The 12,919-nt window shown below is 45.0% G+C and overlaps 1 protein-coding gene across 6 annotated transcripts in view; it reads right to left on the bottom strand.

Annotated features, from left to right (window-relative positions):
* Nucleotides 1–12,919, bottom strand: part of TACC1 (transforming acidic coiled-coil containing protein 1) — a 103,318-nt gene that overhangs the window by 13,855 nt on the left and 76,544 nt on the right. For 3 of the 6 annotated variants that reach the window (XM_045535845.1, XM_045535843.1, XM_045535846.1), the window contains 4 exons: nucleotides 11,684–11,744; nucleotides 9,180–9,387; nucleotides 5,827–5,879; nucleotides 338–460 (listed from right to left, as the gene is read on the bottom strand). In XM_045535845.1, coding sequence (XP_045391801.1) covers nucleotides 338–460; nucleotides 5,827–5,879; nucleotides 9,180–9,387; nucleotides 11,684–11,744 — 445 coding nt within the window. The remainder of the gene's footprint in view (nucleotides 1–337; nucleotides 461–5,826; nucleotides 5,880–9,179; nucleotides 9,388–11,683; nucleotides 11,745–12,919) is intronic. The other 3 variants (XM_045535848.1, XM_045535847.1, XM_045535844.1) reach the window with 1 other exon arrangement.

Genomic DNA, 12,919 nt, shown 5'->3' on the forward strand with positions numbered 1-12,919 from the left:
GCTTGAGCCCAGGAGTCTGAGGTTGCTGTGAGCTAGGCTGATGCCACGGCACTCTAGCCCGGGCAACAGAGTGAGACTCTGTCTCAAAAAAAAAAAAAGAAAAAAGTCAAGATTGAAAGATAAAGAAGGTACAAACATTTTTAAGAATATTTTGGATTGTCAACTCTTTCTCCCTGGACATGGGAGAGCCAGGGCTCCCGCATGGATGCGGAGCTGCACAAGGAGCCCTTTGTATGCGCTGAGCAAAGTGCAGGACACCCGAGCTCCCGGCTGCATGTGGGCCTCACAAAGACACGAACCGATAAGTCCTGATAAGCAGACTCAACAGGGCCGTTACCTCCTCTCTGATCAAGGTGAGCACGGCCGTCTTGTCTGACTCGCTGAGGCAGATTCCGCCCAGGGGGCTCTCCCCGCCACACGACAACACAGGGGCCTTCTCGGCGGAGGACTCCAGCAGTCCCTGTGGGGAAGGGGTCACAGTCAGTACATCGGTCTTCAGCTTTTTAACCCCAAATACCTTTCAATAACTTCCTCAGTACTAAGTTGATCACACCCTTTAAAAATGTATATGAAGAAAAAAAACAGTAGGGGGGAAGCTTTAAAAAAACCCATCTAATTACAGTACTATGTAAAGAAAAACTGTTATGATGAATATCAGGGTGGATGTAATTTCTGTTGAGCAGATAACCTGGAGACGTTTTCTTCTTACCCAAAAGGGACAAAGTTCCCTTATCACAGTGGTCAGCCACCAAAGAATCACATGCATAAAAGATAAAAACATCCATGGTTAAGGTCTCCTTTTTCTGCGAGTTTCTAGGGCTGATGTGTTCCATGTAAATGGAACTTTTTTTTTAAAAAACAGTGGCAGCTGTTCCTTTTACATATGGATGCTTTGTACGCGTCTTTATTTAGCCACTTTGGATGTGAATGCCTCTAAAATGTATTACTAGCTTTCAGGCCTTAGGAGGCAGAAATGGCAAATATATCTGAACCCTGACCCCTGCCTTCCACCGGACAGTTCGGATCACTGTGAACTTGACTGCTCTGCAGCGACGTCCTGCTGTCACCAGGTGCACACCAGTGTTTGCACGCACACAAGTGGCCACGCGGCACAAGGCCTGGGCCTGCTTTTGGGGTTTCTTCCCTACTATTAAGTTTCCCGCTCCCTCTGGCAGCGCCGAGTCTTCTGACCTGCGGGCTCACTTCTGTCATAACTCGGCTTCCAGAGGGCCGTGTGTGGCGAGCATTTTGTTTTGCACAAGAGCGTGGACTTCCGTACTATTTTCCTTTCTAAAAGGCATTTTTGGTGGCTATTTCCTCCAATGTATGGGAAGTAAACTTTTTGTATAGATGAGCGATCTAGTAGTCTGGGAACATTCAAAATGCCAACAGAAGTGACCTGGGAATAACCTTCATAATCTTAAATGTGAGTATAACTGATCAATTATTGATTATAATCAATCAGTTCTCTGGTATCTTGTTTGACCCAAGACTGAGCAGAAAGTCCAAGGTCAACACACAACAATGGCTTTTAAACTTTTCAGGGTCACTACAGCCTCACCCTCTCTCTAGGTGCTCAGAAACATACAGATCATTTTAGCGCAGACCTCAGCCACGGGCCTAACACAGAAACCCATCTTAGGCCGTGGAAAAGGGACACACAAAAGCCACAAACTGGCAGTGTCCCCGTTCCAGCAGCATTTGGGAGAGGGCAGCCCACCACGCTGACGGAAGTCCAAGGTCCCCCAGAACCTCTACCCTGGGATAGCTCACTAGAAGCAGAAGGCTCTCGTGGCGGGCAGCCTCTACAACAGCCCCCAGGGGCCCCCACATCCTGGTGCTAATCCTCTCTTGTAATCGCCTCCCTCTGGGTGTGGGCTGGACCTAGCGACTCTCTAGAATGTGGCGCAAGTCACAGGATGTCACTTCTGGGATGAGTTATGAAAAGACTCTGAGGAGCTGTGTGGAAAGGCCCACATGGCGAGGAACCGATGTCTCTGCCAGCAGCCAGTGCGGACCCAAGGCCCACAACAACCTTGTGAGCTTGGGACTGGATCTGCCCCGAGTCAAACTGGAGATGCCTGCGGCCCTGGTCAATACCTTGACCGCAGCCTGGGAGAGACCCTGAGTCAGAGGAACCCGGCAAGGTCGCCAGCGTTCCTGACCCTCAGAAACAGTGAGATGACAGACAGTTGTTGGCTGGGTTTTAGAGTCATTTGTCACACACAGTAGGTAGCTGACGTGCGCCTGGACATTTGAGTCATCTCATTAACTTCCTGATCCCTGGTTCTTACCAAGAAACTGCAACTGGCCTAAAGGGAAATAATACACTAGGTCAAGATGACACATTTATTCACCTTGTTGTTACGTTTCTGATTCTAAATTAACACATTTCATAGTCTTTTGCGAGTTATTTTAAGCCAGAGTCCCTGAGTTGAGTCAACTCTAGGAAACGGCCACTCAGTGCTTCCCACGGCCATCATGTGAGTGAGAATGTGGGAAATAAGCCCCCAACAATCTTCTCAGTAAGGAAAAGATCAACATCTATTATAAAGTTTAGCATTCATTCATTTGTCGAGGGGATGGATGAACAACTTGACACTAACAGATGTGGCGTCCAGAAGAGGCGGCTCTGAGCTGCAGGTGGAGACCAGGCTTGGGCAGTGCTGGATGTACCCAGGCAAGTGGGCTCTCTGGCATGTTGGCTCCTGCTGCCCCTGCCTGGCGCATGCCACAAGCCCCACCACTCCCAACGCAATGGCTCCTATGAGGTGTGAGGGCAGGAATTGTGCCACGGCCTATTTTAGCCACTTTTTCCTGTCTCCTGGGACTTAACTTCTTTACATTCCTTAGTCCTCATGTTGCTTATCAAACAGCATAGAAAACCTACAGAATCTACCATCACAAAGAATCGGCCAGATGATTTATCTCAGGGCTGGGAAATCTAGAACGTTTTCAATAAAGATGCTAAGTCAATCAATAATGTCCTTTCAAATGGGTCCCATTTCACGTCCTCTGGTGCTTCTCTTAGTCCCTCAGAACATTCACAATTGAGGATCAAGAAAGACTGTAGACAACAGAACTCAATGGATTTCTGGCTGCAAATTTACAGTGAACACAGACACTACAAAGGAATTCCCTTTGCTCGTGCCCTTGTAGCAGGAGAATCAGCATCACCAATCTATGTGCTGAGTGTGCCTGTCCTGTCTGTCACTTGTCCCTGAACCCACTGGAACAGCACCAGCCCCTGCCACTCTAACAGGGGCTCTCTTGAAAAGCCAAATGAACTCAACTTTCAAGAAGTGTAAGATATCTTAAAAAAATAATAAGCTGACTCATAAGTGAAGAATGTTGCAGGCCAACAGCTGAAAAGCAAGACGGGACTTAATCTCCATCCCTGACTGCTCTAACCCTGGTTATTTTGTCCCAGCCCTGCCTACCGCCGGGCATGAGACTACAGCAGCACGTGCTGCTTCAGAGCACACAGAGAGGCTGAAAGTAAATGCCGGATTAAACAGATTGCTTTATTCAATGTTTTGCGTATTGAAATTTCTTTATACATTTATTCAATGTTCTAAGGAAGTAGGATTAATCTATGTCAGGAAGTTCAAACTGGGGTTACTTTTAAAAGGTCACAGCATGCGATACGTTCCTCACCAGCTGGCTCTAGGGACAAGTATTCTCCATTCTTTTTCACTGTCTTTCCCACCCGTTTCCTATCAACACCACCTGACAGCAGCCTAGCACTTGACAGCATGAATCTTTCATGTTATCATTTCATTCTGTCCTCACAGCCGCTCTGACGAGGCAGATGGTACTGCTCATTTTATGGATGAATAAGTTGGGAATCGGGAAGTATAGACAGTTTGTTTGAAGCACCAAGTAAACCATCTGCATCTGCAGCCATGTAGATCAATGCTCTGTCCACTCAAAACACCCTTCTTCAATCATCCCTGCACTATTTTTGCACACTGAAAATACTAGGAAGTGCTGCTGTAGTACTTGGAGAACTTCAGAAGAACTGGTTTCCCAAAGCGCACAACCAGGCTGTTTTGTCGTGGAGTGTGGAATTTCATCGTCTGGTAAGTGCGGACAGCAGAGGAGGAAAACCAAGGCTTAAGCCCGGGGGTGGCTGCACTGGGATTAGATGACCTGACTCCCAAGAAGCTGAGATCCAGTGAGTTTCTGGGCAAAAGTGATTCTGCTTGGAAACAAGTGTCACTAAGGCGTGAGACTCTCCCCAGGGGCAATGCTCTCGGTCCCCCATGCGTATGGGCGTGTTCTCCCTTCTGACGCCTTCCCCAGGCTGCCCCTCCCCACCCCAGCCCGAGAGGTTACACGTCAACCTTTTGCCCACTCCTATTCTCTAGAGAAATACAGGTCACGGCCCAATAGTGAATCATGAAAACTATTTTGTGGCATTAAAAAAATGAAACAATAGGAAATACAAGAGTGAATCACCTGAAATAAGGTAGATACTTGTTTTGTGCAATTCATTCTATATAAATACACAAGTGTGTATTTTGTGACCTGTCATGGCGTGAGCTCAAGAAAAGTCTGGGTTGGCTTTAATAGATTTGAGGGCACTTGGGACACAGGTAGGTGATAGTGGATACTGTGGGAGCTGGTTGTGATCGAAACACTTTACCTTGATCCACAGAAAAAAATACACTTCATGTCTTTTTTTTTTTTTTTGAGACAGAGTCTCACTTTGTTGCCTGGGCTAGAGTGACTGCCATGGCGTCTGCCTAGCTCACAGCAACCTCAAACTCCTGGGCTCAAGCGATCCTCCTGCCTCAGCCTCCCGAGTAGCTGGGACTACAGGCATGCGCCACACTGCCCGGCTAATTTTTTTTTTTCTATATATATTTTTAGTTGTCCAGATAATTTCTTTCTATCTTTAGTAGAGATGGGGTCTTGCTCAGGCTGGTCTCGAACTCCTTGACCTCGAGCGATCCACCTGCCTCGGCCTCCCAGAGGGCTAGTATTATAGGCGTGAGCCACCACGCCCGGCCACATGTCTTGACCAATATAATACAAGGCAGCAGAAAAAGGACATCAGTGGGATAATTGATAAAATTTGAATAAGGCTAATATATTAGATAATAGTACTGTATCAGTGTTTTAAGTGTATTAGTGATTTTGATAACTGTCCTGTGGTTATGTAAAATGTTAATATTTGAGGGACATGGGTCAAAGATGTATAGGAATTCTTTGCCCTATTTTTACAAACCTAAAACTAGTTGAAAATGAAAAATTAAAAAAAAATGTTTTGAATTAGCACAAATGCTGCCTTCCCTAGCTCCCACAGCCCCTGAAACACATTCTATTACAACATTCACCACATGGTATTACTGGTTTGCATTTTGTGTTTACTACCAGTAGCTGTTCGACAGAAATATACTAGAAGCCATATATAGTTGTAAATATTTTAGTAGCAATAAAAAAGTAAAATGGGAAAATTAATTTTGATAATACAGTTTAGTTAACCCAATATACCCCAAATATTACCATATCAATCTGTAGTCAATATAAAAAGTTACTGAGACATCTTATGGTCCTTTGTTATTTCTGTACTAAGTCTGGTTGTATGTTACATGTAAAGGACCCGCTACAGTTTCAGTGCTGAATGGCCACACGCGGCCAGTGTCTCCTGTATAGAATGCAGTGTAGACTCGGTTCCTCAAGTGAAGAAACTGTTTTATTTGTATTTCATCCCCATCACCTCACACTGACTAGAATTTATTTAATGAATGAACATGGGCTTCAAAATAAATGCTGAAAGAAACGTGAGCTCCATGCCACCCTCCGCATCCAGACACTCACAGGCATGGCAGGTCCGTCGTCTTCTGTCTTCTGGCTCGTCTCTCTCTCCACGCCTACAACACAGAAAGCCATTTTTACAGTTACCCCAAGAAAGTGGTTCCTTTCCTCCCTAGGGAAAGACTCTCGGGAACCCCGGTGCAGGCTCAGAATGGCTATGGCCATACGGACAGCATTTCAGGATCTGAAAGGAGGGCTGGCATCCTGCTGAGCCTGCACAGCTCCATGTTAAACGTCTGTAACACTCGGGAGAAAGAGCAGGGCCCGGTTAGTCAGCCATGAACAGACTGTCCATCTTCAGGCGGAAAGAACAGCAAGGCTGTCCCCGTCTGTCCACGAAAAGTTTGGCAAATGAGTTGTACTGACTGTGGGATTGTCTCGGGAGGAGGAAATCATCACACTGATTGCTATTTCATTCCCAAGTCTGAGAGAATGTTAATTCCAGCCAAAGGGTGCCCTCAATCTACGACAAGAGACAGGATAATCAGCTTTACATTTCAAGCCTACAAAACTAAACAAAACTAAGTGCAGGATCCTCTCTACACCCTCCCAAACTGGTTTCCTTGTCTCAGGTCTATCTTCCACTCTACTGGGGTAGGAGGTAACATTTAACATAACCAGAATATGCACTTATTGAAGAAAATGTAAAAATATGGAAAAACATACAAAACTTTAAAAGCTTCAATCCTCCATGTAGCAATAACTAGTTACTATTTTAGTCAATAGCTAATTATTTAAAACACAAATGCTACCATCACTCCCCTGCTCAAAAATGTTCAAAACCTTCCCCCTCTGCCACACCCACAGGATCAAGCCCAAATTCCTCAGTCCGACCTTGTTTCCCACGTGCCCGGTACTCACAGAGGGCTACTGGGCATGTTAATATCACGGCCGCTTCCTTCCCACTGCTGGGTGAGAGTCTCCCTTCCCGGAGAACACCTACATATGTATCCATCAAGACCCAGCTCCAAGGCGACTCTCCCCAGGAATCAGTCCCTGATTCACTGAACAGAGCCGGTCAGAGTCAGTCGCCACCCACACACCCCCAGGACCACAGTCCCTGCTAGCTCCTGCGATACAGCTGGTAGGTTACAGTGTAACCGCTTGCTTAAATTTGGTCCGCTTTTTACCTTGAGGATAGCACTGTATCTAATTGAGCCCCAGCTCTCTACATAAATTTCTGTTGAAAGGATTTCCTCCAGGGAGGAAGAATGTTAATTCAACAGATATTTACCACGTTCTTGTATCAGAGCCGATTCAAAGATAAACCTCTCATAGTCTCTAACCTCAAGAAGCTTATTATAATCATTACTCTTCTATAACTAACATGCTGCACAGGTGCTGAACCACAGGAAGGCGAAGGGGAAATGAGGCAGGGCATACAGCACGCAGGGCAGGCCCGAAAGGACGGGCGGGATTTGCACAGGACGTGGCAGAGAAAGAGATTTCAAATGGAAAAAATGAGCGCAGGTGTGAGTCTCAGGACTGACCCCGAGTAGGCGGGTAGCAGGGCATCAAGTGGAATAGTGAACAAGGCCTTTGGGAAAGATGTCAGCACAAAAGGTGGCCTTGGAAGAAATCAGGAACAATTCCTGACACATTTATTTTACAGACAGAAGAGTGAGACCTGGGGTGAGGGAGGAGAAAATAACTTGCTCAAAGTCCTGGTTTTCTACCTCCTTCCCTGGTTTGAGTTCAGATCGTGACTTTTAAAATTCTAAACATAAAATCCCACAAACTAAATTACGTGACTTAAGAAGATCTAAGTTTTTAATAATGTTCAATGTAGTTAGGAACATGGTTCTCAACTTACTCATCCGTAACGTTTAAGGCCACAGGTGTAACTTGGGACCCAGAAGAGGGCCGTAGCTCTAGAATGATCTGAAGAGTCTGAAAGTAAGAGGCTTCAGCCCAGGCTCGTCTAGGTTCTCCAGCAGCAGCCCAGTGTAATGAACATAATCTCTTCACACTTGGCACTGTGGTTAAAAGGCCATGGAACCAGACCTGCTTAGATTCCAATCCAGTTCTACCACTTACTAGTGATGGGGTCCAGAACACACTAGCCCAAGATATGGCACCTGGACATTTGAGGAACAGCAGCAGGAAGGTCTCTTTGTCCTTCCTCCGACCTCCCCGCTAGAGCTAGAGCAGGCCATGAAGGAATCCTCTGACCTTCCTCTGAAAACAGGGCATAAGACCTTCATTCCAGAGGGCGCCTGCCTCCCGATAGGCAGAGGAAAAGAATGTCCTTATCCTGGCTGGGCGCGGTGGCTCATGCCTGTAATCCTGGCACTCAGGGAGGCCAAGGCGGGAGGACTGGTTGAGCTCCAGAGTTGGAGACCAGTCTGAGCAAAAGCGAGACCCCATCTCTACTAAACATAGAAGAATTAGCCGGGTGTCGTGATGTGTGCTTATAGTCTCAGCTACTTGGGAGACTGAGGCAGGATCCCTTGAGCCCAAGAGTTTGAGTTTGCAATGAGCTACAATGATGCCACTGTACTCTACCCAGGGTGACAGAGTGACTCCGTCTCAAAAAAAAAAGAATGTCCTTATCCTGGAAGACACAGAGAACAAACAGTAACCTGAACAAACAGGCCTTGCTAAACTCCCCCCAGTTCATTACCATTAGATCATACCCTTCTGTCCTCCAACTACACGTCTACACAACTGTCCACAAAAATAATTCTCCCTGTTTCTTTGGGTCTTCATTTCTGAAGGCTCTTGTGTCACACAGAACATAGTAAATAAATCCGTATGCTTTTCTCTTGTTGATCTGTCTTTGGTTACAGAGGTCTCAGCCAGGAATCTTGCAATGGGTGAGGAAACAGATATCCCTGTCTCTCCTACACTGGCCAAGTGACCTTGATCATGTTACTTAACTTCTGTGCCTCACTTTGCTTCTCTGAAGAATGCAGAAAAGAAGACTCAGCGAGGACCAGTGAGTTAATAGACGCAAAGCACTCAGAACAAAGGCCTGCACATAGTAAGGCAATATACATACTAGTCGTTATTATTTCTGTAAGTTAAACGAGTTTAATTATCACAAAAAGGTCAAATTTGTGACATACTTATAGGCCACTATACTTTAAGATATGGCCACATTAACATAAATTTATAAAGAAACACAAGCAGTCACTCACATCCGTGTCTCCTGTACATCCTGCCACACTTATCCCAATGTCCCTAGTGCTTTTTTGCATCTCTTTTCTAGGTAAAGAAGCAAAGCGTAGATCGGCACCCTAAATCCATCCTGCGAGTGACCCAATTCCTTAATCTCTCTAAGGCACCTGCTGCTGTATCAGGCTTTCGGGCATTTCCATGCTACGTACATTAGAGATGAAGATATGCTTCCATACCTGCTTCTGAGGATGAAAACGCATGACTTATGGCAGACACGGGAACATTGGAACATTCAAAGTACTCCAGGTCTTCCTCTGGCTCACCTTTCACCTCGGCCCCGGCCGATTTCTGACCACATGACGTGGACGCCAGTTTCTCCTCGTCAGTAGCGTGGCCGTCCCTATTAGAAATGTCTGAAATCTGGGAGATCACTGCTCCTTCATCCTGGGAAATGCAACAAAGATGCTGCCCTTTAGGAAGGTGACCCGTGGGGAAAAGTGACATCTCAGGAAGGGAGCGGAGCGGCCAGGGCTCCAGACTGACACTCGACAGAGTTACCCACAGATTTTGTTACAAAGCAAGGACGAAGCTGGAGTACTTCAATCAAGGGGTGCTGTGTTTTGTAGAACCTAACTTCTGTGATTTGGGTCTGAGGTTTTAAAAAATGAGTTTTTCTAGCCTAAATTTATAAGCAGGCAGTTTAAATGGTCCAAGATTGTGATTTTCAAATTTGTTTGCTCATGTACCTCCCAATTTTTTTTTGAAAAATCCATGTACCCTGTTGTATTTTCAAATGACATCTAAAAACTTTTCAGCATAAGTTTAAATAATCACGAAGGATGTAATTATCTGGCATATCCTAAATATTGAACTTGCTTAACGCAATCTAGTTACTCTGGTGATTTGATATACTATGATCCATTTTAAAACTACATGGGCTGGGTGTGGTGGCCCATGCCTATAATCCCAGCACTTTGGGAGGCCAAGGTGGGAGAATCACTTGAGGCCAGGAGTTCTAGACCAGCTTGTGCAACAAAGAGAGACCCTATCTCTACAAAAAACAAAAATAAAAACAAAACATTAGCCAGGAGTCGTGGTGCACGCCTGTAGTCCCAGCTACTCAGGAGGTTGAGCTGGGAGGATCACTTGAACCCAGCAGTAGGAGGTTGCAGTGAGCTGTGATTGTGCCACTGCACTTTAGCCTGGGCAACAGAATGAGATCCTGTCTCAAAAAATAAATAAATAAAACTACACAAGTTCTTTAATAGTGAGAAATTTACATTATTCCTTTTTCTGTCTGAATTTGTATTTTCACTGTACTTCCACCAATAAATTATCCCAATAAAATACATTTGTATGGCTGAAAGTTGTCTTTTCTTTTTTTTGAGACAAGGTCTTACTCGTTCCTGGGCTAGAGTGCAGTGGCCATTATCATAGCTCACTGCAAGCTCAAACTTCTGGGCTCAAGTGATCCTCCTCCTGCCTCAGCCTCCTGAGTAGCTGTGACTACAGGTGCACACCAATACATCCAGATAACTTTTCTATTTTTTATAGACACAGGATCTCACTAGGTTGCCCAGGCTGGTCTGGAACTTCTGGTCTCAAGCGCTCCTCTCAACTCAGCCTCCCAAAGTGCTGGGATCGCAAGCATGAGCCACCGTGCCTAGCCTAAAAGTATTTTGAAGGTCTTTCTATCCTATTCTGTTAAAAAATTAAAAAAAATTTTTTTTTTTGACCATAAGTCTCAAAGTGTTAAAATTTTTCTTCTGGAGAGTTATCATTATATTTACTATTGCATAATTTATTTTCAAAATATTGCAAGTTTTTAGCTGGGCATGGTGGCATGAACCTGTCTCTTTTGAACTCCTTTTCAAGTAATGTGCCAAAAAGTTCTACCATCAAAAATTATTATTTTGTTTATTTATTTTTGAGTAAGAGTCTCGCTCTGTTGCCTGGGCTAGGAGTGCCATGGCGTCAGCCTAGCTCACAGCAACCTCAAACTCCTGGGCTCAAGCGATCCTCCTGCCTCAGCCTCCCAAGTAGCTGGCACTACAGGCATGCACTACCATACCCAGCTAATTTTTTCTATATATTTTTAGTTGTCCAGCTAGTTTCTTTCTATTTTTTAGTAGAGATGGGGTCTCACTCTTGCTCAGGCTGGTCTCGAACTCCTGAGCTCAATCGAGCTGCCCACCTCGGCCTCCCAGAGTGCTAGGATTACAGGCGTGAGCCACCGTGCCTGGCCAAAAATTATTTTTAATGAGCTAACAGCCAATAACTCAGGTCCTCCTATTTTGTTGAAAGCAAAAAAACTATCTGACTTTTAAAAAATGCACTCTCCAGGAAGTACGTGTGCCTGCTGGCTTCTGGCCAGGGCTCTGCTTCCCAACCCCCAAAAACAAACAAAAAAAAAGCATTCTCCAGTTATTAGTGTCAATTACCTTCTCAGAACTGATATGCTATTTCAAATCTTCCCTTTGTTTGGTGCTGCAGAGGTTTTTACACCCTGCAGTGATGCATCTTTGTAAGATTTAGAGTAGAAATTTTACAAAAAGAAAAGTGCAAAAAGAATCATTGTGAAAGGGCTCCCTTGTCTTCAGGGGCCTTCTTGGATGGTTTTAGGACATTAAGATACAAACATCCACTGGAAAGTCTTCGTGAACCACCCCCCAGAGGGATGCAAACTCCAGTGGGGGGAACACTGGTCTAAGCGACATTGTGGTGACAGGCACAGACTTACCTGAGAACATGTATCCAAAGCAAGAGACTGAGTTTCGTATTTCTTCACCTTACAGCCACTCCTGGAAAGAGAAAAAACACAAACAAGCCAGTTCGGAATCACATCGACCACCTTCAAGGTATGAGATGGAGCAGAGAGCAGTGTGTGCAGACTGAAGCCAAAGCATACAGCACCACACAAATCATACATCTACACGTCAGGGAGGCAGAGACACCTTTTATGCCTCTGAATCATCTCTCAAGAGATGGATAAGCAAAGAACTACAGCTGGGCTCGTTCTCTGAAAAGACCACCTTGCTTGCTTCTGTGGGTTGTCAAACACCACTATGCTGACGTCCATGGGTTTTAACTACACACCATCAAAAGCCGTTCAGACAGCATAACCTTAGCAGCTAGAGACATCGGTTCTTCTGATCTTTGCTCAACTGGTTTTGATGTTCATTAGAAAAATCATCACGCTGGACCGACCATTCTTTAAAAATTCTTTATTGCACTAAAAGCCACAGAAGTCGCGTAAGACAGCTCCAGTCTAGACCTGTGTGCTCACAGAGAAGAACTGTGGTCAACAGAAAGTGTAAAAATACAAATATCTGCGTAAATCATTACCATTCCTATTAGATAATAGATGGAAGGTAAACACCACGTACTGTGCAAAACCTAAACTGGGGAAAGCTTGGACCACCCGTTAGTTTTAGACGAGAACATAATTTGTGGTCACAGGACTAATTCAGATTCTGTTCTGTCTTAATAAACTTTAAATTTCCAGTAAAAATGCCACTCTGACCAAAAAAAAGGGAAAAAATTATTTGCAAAATTTTTTCTTTTGTGAAAAAAAATTAAAAGGCAAGCACATAAGTCACCAGAATGTGCATATGATCACGAGTTCATGGTCCTCTTTCCCTAATGCTCTTATGTAATGCCATCCTCTCCACCAAGCTTGAGTTGACTCAATAATATTTACCACCTGTTCCAAGTCACCAGCCTCGTCCTATCAAAAAAGTCACTGATTTCCAATACTAAATAGCAGAGCAGTCCCTCAAACCACTGCTGTGTGATGATGTTGGGGCCAAGCCAGCTCTTGGTACTGTCAAAGCGCCACGTGACACCTGCCAAGCCAGGGAGCGCAAGCTCTTGCACCTAAGGTGGGAAGGCCGAGCCTCACTCCTTCAGGTGCAGGCAATTGCAAGGCTAAGCTGACTCATGAAGTGGCAGATGAGATGCAAAAAATCATCAGAAA

The sequence above is a fragment of the Lemur catta genome, chromosome 22, assembly GCF_020740605.2.
Source record: "Lemur catta isolate mLemCat1 chromosome 22, mLemCat1.pri, whole genome shotgun sequence".
NCBI lineage: Eukaryota > Metazoa > Chordata > Mammalia > Primates > Lemuridae > Lemur > Lemur catta.